Consider the following 12,357-nt stretch of genomic DNA (forward strand, 5'->3'; position numbering starts at 1 on the left):
TGAAATTATTAAGTACATGAGGCTCCCTTCAAACAATGCAGGCCTATAAAAAAGAAACTTGTGCAAGTAAGAATGAAGAATCTAAGACATGAGCCATAAAATAATGCAGACGATAAAAGTGGAGTGGAGGATGTGAGAATCCACAACAGTGAGCAACCACCAGTAACTATTTGTTAGATGCTGGTTGAAGTGACCTCTGAACTTTCTGTAATAGCCTGTCACAGATGTTGTAGTTCTAGATAAGTCATCTGTTGTGCTCCACTGTAAGCTGCTGTGCAGTGCAACACTTGTCTGGTGTGCTGTAGATAAACATGTTGGCATGTTACAGCAGAGACAGCACGTGTAATTGATAACAATAATAATGGCTGCATTTCATTTAGGTGTGCCAGTTCAAGGGTCCTGCTTGTTTTGCATGTTGGCTCACCACTGTGGCTTACAGAGTCACGTCATGGATCAGACACATTATTAATGTCATGAGTTGCACCTGTGTTTTTCTTGTGGAGATAAGCTGTAATGTTTGTTTCTAATCACGGTTCTAGTCCATTTTAAAAGCCAATTTCCAATCTTGGAGAAATAATAACACAGTAGCAGTACAGAGAACACGACCACAAAGTCGTATTGCTTTAAGGCAAAAGGAAAATATGAAGGTGCAATATCATAAGTGTGAGTCCACGTTCACACAGGTGTTTGCAGTTAGAGCTGATTAGTCCTCTGCTCAGGCCGGAGCTGGAACTATGGCAGATAGTCACCAAAACTCATTAACTAACAATAACGATAGAGATGATGATGATGAACACATGCAAAACGTGTTAGGAGCCTGTCAAAGACGTCAATCATTCACATTGTGAGCATGCTGAGTGTGTGAGTGGAAGTCTAATCAGGCTAAATAATTGAAAACACCTGTGTATGGTGGTGCATGGCTGCAGGCTACAGGAGGGCTGAGATCAAATATTGATTTTCTCTTAGCTGCATGTTCATATATTGTCCAAAAGAATGTTAAACACCTGACATCTGATGACTTGGAGGGTATTTAAAGGTCAGCAAACATGTCAAAGACTCCAGTTTCACTATGCATTGCTCTTGGTGGTGAATCCCTGCTGCTTCCTTGTGTATACTAGAAAGGCCATATAAGGCAGAAGATTTGTGTTTGGACCTTGAGACCTGTGTCCCGTGATAGACACACTGGAGTAGAGTGCAACATGTGGTTTATAATGAAACCCTGCCAGTGCGAGCTGATACCATCTCCTCTGTTTAGGAAGGAAGGAAGAGGAGACAAGTTCAAGTCCTCGTCTTATATAGCATATATGAAGGAGCGAGGTTCAAAGGGGGTGCAAGAGGAGGAGGAGGAAGAGGAGCGTGCATTGCAGGAGTGAAAATTGAATTTTCACAACAACGCAACTTTAATTTCCACGCATGAATTATCCGGTACTCGTGAACGTGCAGGCATGACCTGAGGAGCATTGTTTCTTTTATTATTATTATTATTATTTCGGCACACGCGAAGGGGGTTGGTCTCAGTTCGTGTTTGAGTGACGCGTCCTTTGACCGGCTGAGCTCTCTCTCTCTCTCTCTCTCTCTCTCTCTCTCTCTCTCTCTTTCTCTCTCTCTGCTCAGCCGTTATATCCTCGCGCACCACAGCTCGAGTATCAGTTACCGGGTCCTGACCAATCCCCGCGCGCTGTCAGAGCTCGAGAGGAGACAGCAGAGCCAGAGACCGGAGAGAGGCAGACAGAGACAGGAGAGAAAGCGAGACACACACACACATGCACACGCACACACACACACACACATACACACACTTACCCAGCCTACTATCTATCCGTCCGTCCATCGCCTATCCATCCTTCACACCCTCTCCCAGGACGCGCGCAGTCCCCCCCCCCCTCCCTCCCCTCCTCCTCCCCTCCCATCTTCCTCACCTCACCCCGCCAGGTCCTCCTGACTGCAGCTGTTTGGGTTAACCGGGGAGGCGCGAGGCAGGATGCGCGATGGGACAAGCGTGCGGACACGCGCTCCTCTGCCGTAGCCAGCCGCCGTCCTCCGAGATGTAAGTGTGCCTAATAACTATACACGTTTGTGAGTGCTTTGTGTGTTTGTTTTGTCTGCCTACTACTACTTCTGCATACAAAGTGAACGGCCACAGAGGCACATGGCGCCTCGCTTTGAGACTGGTTGGTGTAGTTGTAGTGTGAGTGTGACCTGCTGGCTGTCAGTATCCCCTCCTGACATGTCCACTGAAGACCCCATGTGAGCTGTGCAGGCAGCTGTCAGTATAAACTGGTGGGCAAAAGCCCTCCAGCTCTCCTCCCTCACATTAATATTACTAAAATGCATCTCATAGTGTGTCTGCTATGCTTTGCACAGAGTTTCGTGACCTTATCGTGCCTTTGTATCTTCATGGGTATCATAACAGCACTCTGGTAGGCTGCTGTTCCTTTAATATCCCTATTGGGACAGATGCATTTGCTGTGATTGCCTTCCTAATTCAATTCTCTCCATGACTTTCTCATGCAGAAATGTTTTGAAAACACTGCAAACCACCTTATCTCAAACTAGTTATCTGACTATGAAGCAAAAACCTTACATGGTACCACTTTCTAACATGGCAGGGTTTGTAAGATGTGACTGATAGCTTTATGAATGGTTAATACATAAGTCATTAATAAGAACAACTTTTGGGTTGCCAGGTTGTGAAAATACCTCTTTGATAGAGTAGACTTGCCTTATAAAGTAGGACTGCACAGAGACTGGACTAAGATCTATTTATTATCAACTTATTAGATGTTTATTAATTGATTGCCAACATCTGTGATTGCTTAATTTCTCATGAAAAGGATAGACACCAGCCAAATTGACTTTTCACAACCTAATAACCCCAAAAGTGTTTATAATAATGATTTATAAAAGATCTGTAAAGCATTAGTAGGTGATTAATTAACCATTAATAAAGATATTATTATTATTAGAGTTGTATTGTTTGGTCCTTCTTAGGTGTCTGTGCAGTTTTCTTCTTTGAGACTCCCAAAATGCATCATCACAGAGCTAAAACAAGGGTCATTCTCGACCCTGAGGCTGTTCCTTTTTCATGAAAATAGATATTTTGGAGATGAGTTGTTTTCACAGAACAGCAAATATGTGCTGTGGCTCAAAGACGGCTGACGGTTTAATGCAATAAAGCAGCCCCGTTTTGCATCTTATCTCCATGAAGTGTTTCAGAGAGGTTCTTCATTAAACTCTGTAGTAATTGTTGAGGCCGTTAGTTGTAACAATGTTGTTTATCTTGACTTCTCTCGCCTGCCTGGATAAAAACACACATTTAAATGTCAGAGTCAGAGGCGTGTGCTTAAGTAAATGTTGGTTAATGAAGTAGACCCCTCGTGATTATAAAGCAGGTTTTCTTCTGTTTGAAATGAAAGTTTGCCATGTAAACACACAACGCCTGCTCTCAAATTAACTGACGCATCTGCTGCTGATGGAGTCGAGTGATTGTGATCAAAAACGCGTGACTGATCAAACAGTGTGCCCATAATGTACTGTATATATGGTGGGAGCTTCCCTCAGGACAGGTCTTGATGTTTTTTTTCTTTATTATTCTGTTAGTTCCCTAGCCCTCTCTCATGGCCGGCATCATTTGTGGATAATAACATTGTGATGCCATTATACGCTGATTGAACGAAATAATCTTCCTCATATCAAGTTTCAACCCTCTTTTTGCCTCAAAGTTGAAAAATTCCTCGTCTAATGTGTTTGATTCTGTTTATCTCCACCTTCATTATCGGTTCAAATTCAATAAGAGGAATCACTACAGGATAATGGCTTTTATTCATCTCACCAGTACTTGTCAGAAAAAAGGCTTAAGCTTCTTATATTGGGCATTTGTTGGCCAGTCTAGGAGAAAATAACCGGAGTCATGGAGGAATAATGAATCTGCCATGTGGACGTCAGTGATCTCTGACAAACAATTAGTTTCAGTAGATGGTCTCACCTGCTTCCCTAAAGCTGGAGTTAGAGACTGAGCATCGGTCATCAGTTAAAGTCATGACACAAGAGCAGATGTCATGCCAGCACCCATTGTGATATATCTTCCTCAGGTGAGCATTGTGATCAAATAAAACATCTAGGCTTTTGTGTTTTTATCATTGTGATGTCGTCTATTTGCGAGCCAGTTTTTCATCATTATATAATATATTGACCTAACTCTACAGTTTCTGTATTCACGTACATACTTAGACCTCCCTTCGTTCTTAGTTTGTAATGTTTAATGCTTGTGTGTTTTAAACAGGCTTTGGAGGAGGACATGTTCCTATTCGGTGCACTTTTTTTATTGTTTATCTGCTGTTATTATCTTACATCATTTTAGTAGCCAACAGGCATCGCCCATGTAATCTGTATTTGGGTATGTGTGTTTGTTTGCCAGCAGGCATGCACGTGAAAGAGTCTTCTGCCTGAAAAATATTGCAATTTACTGGATTGACGCCAGGAAGTCAGATCCCCCAGCCTCATGCTGAACACACACACTCACACTCACATAGAAATGCACAGAAGTACACAGCAGCAGAGTTGTAACCTGACTCCTGATGAGTGAGTGTGTGTGTGTGTGTGTGTGTGTGTGTGTGTGTGTGTGTGTGTGTGTGTGTGTGTGTGTGTGTGTGTGTCTGTGCACAAAAGGGAGAGAAAGGATGCTGACGTTGCACTGTGTTATCATCAGTAATGGGCTCATCAATACTAAAATATTCAGAGAGAGAGAGAGAAAAGAGACAGAGAGGGAAGAGAAAGCAGAGAGAAACCATTGTGTGCTGTGTTTATGTGTAACTTCAGAATGTGTGTGCTTCAGCAAAACATTGAACGCTTTTAAACATTAAAAACATTGAATTAAATGATTTATCTACATTTCGATTCCCTGTCCCTGAGTCCAGCGTTGTATATAGTCATGGTAGGGATGCAAATTATCGATTAATACATTAATTGTTAGTTGATTGACCTTATCGATCGATTAACGATTAACTGATAAGCGGCTTTTTTCCTGAGAACATACATTTCTCACGGTGTCTTTAACATAAAGCAAAATATTGCTTATATACTGAATAAAAAAATGCATGTTATATTCCTCAACTAATGTTTTATTGTACCAGTTGGGATACGGTACAGATATGGCATTTAAGTAAAATAAATTCTGCACAGAAAATTGAAATAAAAAAATTAAAAAAAAAAAAAAGTGCACTGGCTCACCTGTTGCATGTGAAACATTTAGCAACATAAAATATTTTTAAAGCTATACAATAAGGGCTTAGCCTACACAATATTGAGCCTACATATAATTATCTGGTAAAGTACTTAGATGGAAAAACTTGAAACATTAGCAGCACCACTTATAACAATAAGTACAGTAAGATTACAACAGTAAGATTACTAGCCCTGGAAACTTACAGTAACATGTAGTACTGAACACAGCTTGAATCATCCCTGAGGAAGGTGACAGTAAAATTAGAGGGCCTCAATTAAACAATTTCCCACAGAAATTTTGAGAGTGACGAGTGAGCTGAGCATGTTTATTTAGACATAGGAGCATGTTAGCAATCAGCATGTATTTAATTCTTAGTGGCTAATGCTAATTGCTAGCATGTCAGCACGGCTGCAGGTTTTGAAGGTGTTATCTTAGTGAACTCGTAGAGCTGCTGAACTTAAACGTAGCACCGCAGAGTTTACACTGAGCGTCTTTGTTATCATTACTTAGTTTGAAATGCTCCATACTCTGTTTGGACTGCCTCATGTTTGCGTGCCGGGTCTGTCACTGCGTTACGTTCAGGTACGTTCGGTGTGGCCTACAGTAGATTAAGCAATGGCACCCTCAACTAGCGACACTATGACATTTCACTGAAAAAAACTCCTAGATTCAGTTAACCCGATTAATTTAATTTAATCGATTAAATTCTTTTGGACAATTAACAGATTAATCGATTAACTGTTTACATCCCTAAGTCATGGTATTCAGTCAAAAGTACACCATACTTTGGAGGCCAGCAGAGACATAATAGCAAATACAAGCTGATTAACTGTTTTACATTAATTTAAATTAGCCAATACAAATGGAGTCTATGCACATCGCTAGCAAAAAAAGTATGTAATTGTGTTTGAATGAATATTTGGCTTCCTTGCTTCCATTAATTTCCTGCATAAATATTATGAAGACACTGGCAAAGCATGCATGCATGAAAACTCTTCCAGCTGAATCATCAGCACGACGATGTAATAGAAAGTCAAATGTCAAGTGTGTAAGGGAAAGAGAAGTCAAGTATGGCTCCTCGGGGGTTTTTAGGCGACAAATATCCAATTACAAGTCGTAATTTGCTACAGCTCTGATTTCTTCCCTGCTCTGGCCAAACAAAACTGAGGGAATAAACTCAGACACATAACAATAAATTGCAACCTCTTACTATATCAGAAACCCAGTATCATCACTCTCCTGGATTTGAGCAGCATAGAGGTTATCATTGTAAGATAACCGTCAAATGCTACAGAACACTGTTTTAAGACCTTCGTAACCATGCTCCACAGTCTCTATGGCTCTCTTGAAAATGTTCAGGTCACATCCGCACAGGTCCACCCTGCTGAAAGTGTCATCCTGAGTCACTACTAACACTTGTACACACATCTTAATTTTATTCATACACTCACACGCTTAACCAGCACCATTTAAAGATGTTAAATAAACAGATTACATTAATACAGTACAGTAAAATGTGTTTTATTTGCTTCATGTACACATTGAGGGTTGGGCCAGAGTCAGTTTATACAGTTATAATATAGATGTAGTCCATCCATCTATCCATTTTCCATAGTCCTTATCCTGGTTTGGCTGGACCTGATCCCAGCTCACAATAGGCGAAAAGCGGATTATTTTCTGGACAAGTTCCCAATGTATTACAGAGCTGACACACATATAGAACCACATTCACGCTTGTATTCACACATATGGTCAATTTAAAGTCTGTAATACATCTAAATAACATGTCTTTGGACTGTGGGAAAAACCAGGACAAGTCATTTTATTTAATGTTTACAGGAAAGTACTTAGCATCATAGAAACTTGATCTAGAATTTACTTTTTTTCCAATGAAGTAGATACCCTTGTGATGTACTATGCGACGCAGCTCAATGAGCAGCAGTTTAAAAATCATATTTCCTTATGATGCAAATTCATACACCCGAATAGTAGGAAAGTCTCTTCTATATTCAAGGGAAATCAGGAGGCTGTACAAATACTTAAGTGGTATGGGGACTTACTGCACCAAATTGATTCAACTCAATGCACCTAATTATAACAAGGCCTGAATTTTACTCTGTGTGAGTATTGAAGCCAGAGGGAAGGAGATGGATGCATTAATTAAGCGATGCCAACATGCTGTTTAACATTAATGTTAAACAGACTGTAATCTATGTAATAAGATGTAATATAACAGTCCCTATTGCTAACAGAGTGGAAATCCATTTTATCATTAATTCTGGTTGTTTGGTTCTCCTTGGCTCGTCTTGTAATCTGCCAATGATTTCCTGTTTTATACAAATTGATTCACCACACTAATAGCTGTTTATTTAAAAAAAAAAAGGGGGATCTTGCATATCTTTAGCAAATGTCATGCCCCCTAATTGAGATGTTAATAGAAGCAGTGTGGAGTCAAGGAGAAGACTTTACGCTGTGTGGAGGGAAAGAGTTTTTATGTTTAACATACTCTGGAACGACTTTAATCCAACTGTTAAATTAATAAAATGAGCGAGCGGCAGTCTATAAAAGCACAATCTATACTACTGAGCTTTGCATGAGGCAATGTTTCTTGAGACAGTGCATATCACAGTTTTTCTCCGTCGTATACATACAAAAGATTATGCACACAGGCTTGAGAATCTCAAACTTGAATGTCATGTACCGACAAAAATTGCCTAAGCACAATCAAATATAAGTTCTAATCACATTTTTGCAGAAGTCTAAGCACAAATTGCTTCATTTAGCACACTTTGTTCATTGGGGAAAACATTGGCTTTCAAATTGCCACACCCTAATTACCGATTGGTCTCAGTCACGTTTCACCTTTTCAGTCTTTATTGGCGAAAACACTCCAATCATGAGGATAAAGACGCCACTGGTGACGTCTTCTGTGTTAGGGGGAAAACATGGAGCAACACTGAGAACAGAGAGGAAGACGAAGGGTCTTATTTTACTTATCAGTGCAATTATAGGGAATTTTACCGAAATAGATAACATATGTGTATTCTCAGACTTGTTGTGGTATCAACTATGACTATTTACAGAATGACTCTGGGAGACTCAGCCCAATTGGAGCTTATTGGATAGACAAATATGCATTTTATCTGTGGTGTAAACTAGCTTGTTAATAGTTTCCATCACTGCTAGTTTCCATGCCTCTGTCACATTTACTAGAATTCTCCATACCTTGGCATTTTCAAGGTATTGCCGATGGCAGTAAGGTCATTTGTGACGTGATGTGACTCCTGTGGTTACATGAAGTCATCGACTGAAAGTGGAATTGTTGTTTATTTACACAATACTGTATTGTATTACAATATCACAAGTGTTTTTATACTGCACATACCATAAAATTGCAACAGACTAAAAAAAACTCTCCATACACTTACATACACACATACCTCATGAAGCCAAAACATATATAAACAGTATTTTGATGGTGGTGTTTTAAATTGATTAAACCAATCACACATTGTAAGAGATATTTGAGATATATGAGATAGCTGTGTGTTTTGGGGTCTTGACAAACTGGTTAACTGGTCAGAAACTTGTGTCAGGAAACATGTTTCCGTGATCTGATAAAAATAACAAAACTGTAATACCATTTCTGAAAATATGCCAGAGTTAGCCAGAAAGGCTAATTAGTCCCCAGGCAGTGACACATCACAGACTATAAAAGCACTGAACATACAATCAGTGATAAAAGCAGTGAAAATATGCAGATGCAAACCGAGCCTTCGCCACACGGAGACAAGTCTTATGACATGATAGCATGACAACATATCAACAAATAGAATGACAACACGATGTTTGACCCGGTGTGAATATAATGTACAGAAGCAGGAGAAGCTCTTACACTAACAAACATCATGAAAACACATCACTGTTTTCTCACATATGATTTTTAATAAACCAGGCTCTTAACATTGTGGTATGTTGTTCCAGTCCCAGGAGACTCAGACAGAAAAAACAGATTGGCCAAGACTACTTTATCTTCGAGGAGTAGACTCTCCTCTAGTTGTTGTTATAGTAGTTCAGTTCCTTTTTATTGTATAAGCACAGAGTGGTGGAGGAGCCATATTGTGTAATTAACTCCCAGCTTAGTAAGTTGTGTGTGTTCATAATATTATATAATATATATTGCAGTGATGGTCCTTATAACTTCTTATCTTAGGTTTCTATTGGCTTTAGAGTGGTTTTATTGACGCCCTCACGACCTCAACTTGTCAGACAGTAGGTGATGTGTGGGAGGATTATTGTATTCATGAACATTTTTGGCTGCATTTGCTCCTTGTGATGCCTTTGGTAGTCTTGCAGTGAAGCAGCTGCAGGCGTATGATGTACATGAAAAAATGTTTTGAACCGTCACGTCAGGTCTAGTTCCAGATTGAGACATTCAGACGTAGACTGACAGGCTGTAGGTGGTGGACCTGTTTGCATCATCGAAAGAGATGGTGACAAACTGTAGCACAGGCCAGTAATAACTTATATTATTATTATATTATATTATTGTTCCAGCCAGCACATTCTCCATACTGGTCAACGCTGAAACAGTATTGCTCTTGTTAGTTCCTATAAATAAAAAAAATCACCTCCGGTCTGCTTTTTTTCCATATCATGTCATGGTACATGTGGGAAGTGAGTGTGTGCTTTTCATCTAGAAACTAACTGTATGTTTTTTTTATGCCATCTCTGCTATTTCTATTGTGGGTCCTCCACAAGAATAGAAAAAACTGGCCAGCTGGTTACTTGTTATGACTGTTTCGCACACCTTATTAGGGATGGTTATTTTAAAGACAGAGGATAGAGTTACAGTTAAGTTGAGCTTAAGGTTTCATATGTTGAAGGTTTAAGTATTGGAAGAAGGTTTGGTTGAAGTACAGTGCATAACAGTTATGCTAAGGATACAGCTCCAGGGAATGAATTGTCAAGTCAATACAATGTCATCATGAGTGTGTGTGTGTGTGTGTGTGTGTGTGTGTGTGTGTGTGTTAGAGGGAGAGAGAGAGAGTCTGGAGGTGTCACGGGGAAATGAGCTTGACAGCTCCCATGGTTCTCAGCTTTGGCTCCAGCAGCTCCTGTCAGCCTTCTTATCTCTATGGACTGTTGCCACAGACAGGTGTTTCTGTGTGCGTATGCAGACGTGTGTGTATAACAGTGTGTTTGTGTGTGTGTCAGTGTATAGAAGTTACAAATGTATGCACGTATGTATGAGTACAGGTGTGCACAGTATCACCACTACTGTGTTTGGTACTTTTTTGAAGACTTATGTATGTATGTATGTATATATGTGCATATGTGTGTGTGTGTATGCTTCCTTTGAGACATTAGGTGGGAGGTGAGGCAGCTGTGTTTGGGACACAGAGCTTTGGTTTAATTAGAAGACAGTATCAAGTACCTTGGCATGCGTGGGGAGACCCTAATGTGTTCACGGTTTGTTGTTCTGGTGTGACACTACCTTGGTTTGAAGGTCATTTCAATTTGAGTGTGAACAGCTTCATCTATTTTAGTTTGTGGAAGTGTAGGTTTACTCATGTGTTTGTGCAGGCAATAACGTCTGTCTTGAGACAGCTGGGAAGTTGCAGAGGTCACGAACATGGAGTCATTGTCACAGCATGAAAAGCAGAGAATGTTATAGGGTCTTTGAGTTCGTCATACAGATATACTGTATACGCATATACAGTATGATAGGGTTTATACATAGTTGTGAGAATTAGCTATGTGTTTGATCTCTTATAAATGTTTTGTGGTTACAAACATGGTACTAGTAGTAGAAGTAAATCCTCTTGCGGCATACTGTAAAATAAAAGTGACTGTTTGAAGTAAGCTGCTGAAAAGAAGTGGGAGATAAAATTGACACAAGATGACTGAAGTGAATTATTTATGAATCTCAAATTCACAGACACAGAAAATCCTTTCACACAGCTCTAAAAACGAGGAGAGATTACTTACTCACATCCTGTTTTTCATCCCAGTGGGTTTTTGGGGATCATTTCATGCAGGTAAGGGGACTAAAATGGTACTGTGGTCAGTGAATCCCATGACTCCATTTAGCTGAACTGATTTCATTTTATTGCAGCTTGTGGTGTGTGTCATTATTATTGCTGTTGTGGTAGGTGTTATTATGTTTTTCTAATAATTTTCATTGCTGATATTTCTCGTACTCATGTGTTGCTGTTGTAAATCCACAGCTGTTTCAAGTTGATGCAGATGTGCACCATCGTTATGCTGCTATAGATTTAACAGTTTGTTGACCACAATTATATTGATGTTGTTACAGTAGTTATTATTGCACTGTTGTTCGCTCTGTCTCTACAGCAGAGTAGCAGGATGTGCTCCAATGCTTCGGTTCCTCTTGCCCTGACTGCAGGGCTTTTTCTTATTGATCGCCTCTATTGATTGACCCACACAGAGATAAAGCCACTGGAAGGCTATAAGTGTCATATTTGGGACATTCAGAGGTTTTGTGATGCTTGTATTGAACTTGTATGCATATGATCACACACACTGTAGAAACACACACATGCACAGTGCACATACATAAACATGCAACACCTCATATACTTTATGTTATACTAATTATTTCACAAAAGTATTGTATTTCTATTCGCAGGCTACTATGAATCTAAATAGTTTGACATAACCTCCATCAAGTCTTTTTTTTGCTGATTGCCAAACGGAAACATGGTTATTCTGATCCCATGGACGATAAACTATTGACTGTTTGTGTATCCATCTGTCCTCACTGCCTATATATGGCCCCCGTTGTTGAGTGCTGCACTGGTTTACTGGTTTTGTTATTATTTCCGGCAGACTAACTCCATCCTCATCACCTCATTTGTGTTTCACCTCTCCACCCATGATATCCCACCCACCAGACAGAGACAGAAAGAGGGGGACAGGTGTGACGGGGGAGGAAGAGGCTGCTGAGAAGGCTTGATAGATGAAGGGCAGGTGTTTCATCCAAAGAATAGTCCAGGTTGCTTGGCAACTAATGGTGTCACAGGTTACCCGACATAGGGGTATTATAGTCTATCTGTCCAAATGTTTTCCTCTTTTTGATCTGTCTGTATATTTGTCTTTCTGTGACACAT

General features: G+C 40.0%; 1 protein-coding gene across 1 annotated transcript in view; it reads left to right on the top strand.

Moving 5' to 3' along the window:
- Positions 1 to 1,758: 1,758 nt before the first annotated feature.
- Positions 1,759 to 12,357, top strand: part of pde2a (phosphodiesterase 2A) — a 140,057-nt gene continuing 129,458 nt past the window's right edge. Inside the window, exon 1 of the mRNA XM_027280165.1 lies at positions 1,759 to 2,047. Coding sequence (XP_027135966.1) covers positions 1,989 to 2,047 — 59 coding nt within the window. The 5' untranslated portion in view covers positions 1,759 to 1,988. The remainder of the gene's footprint in view (positions 2,048 to 12,357) is intronic.

This window comes from Larimichthys crocea, chromosome VII (genome assembly GCF_000972845.2).
Source record: "Larimichthys crocea isolate SSNF chromosome VII, L_crocea_2.0, whole genome shotgun sequence".
Lineage (NCBI taxonomy): Eukaryota > Metazoa > Chordata > Actinopteri > Sciaenidae > Larimichthys > Larimichthys crocea.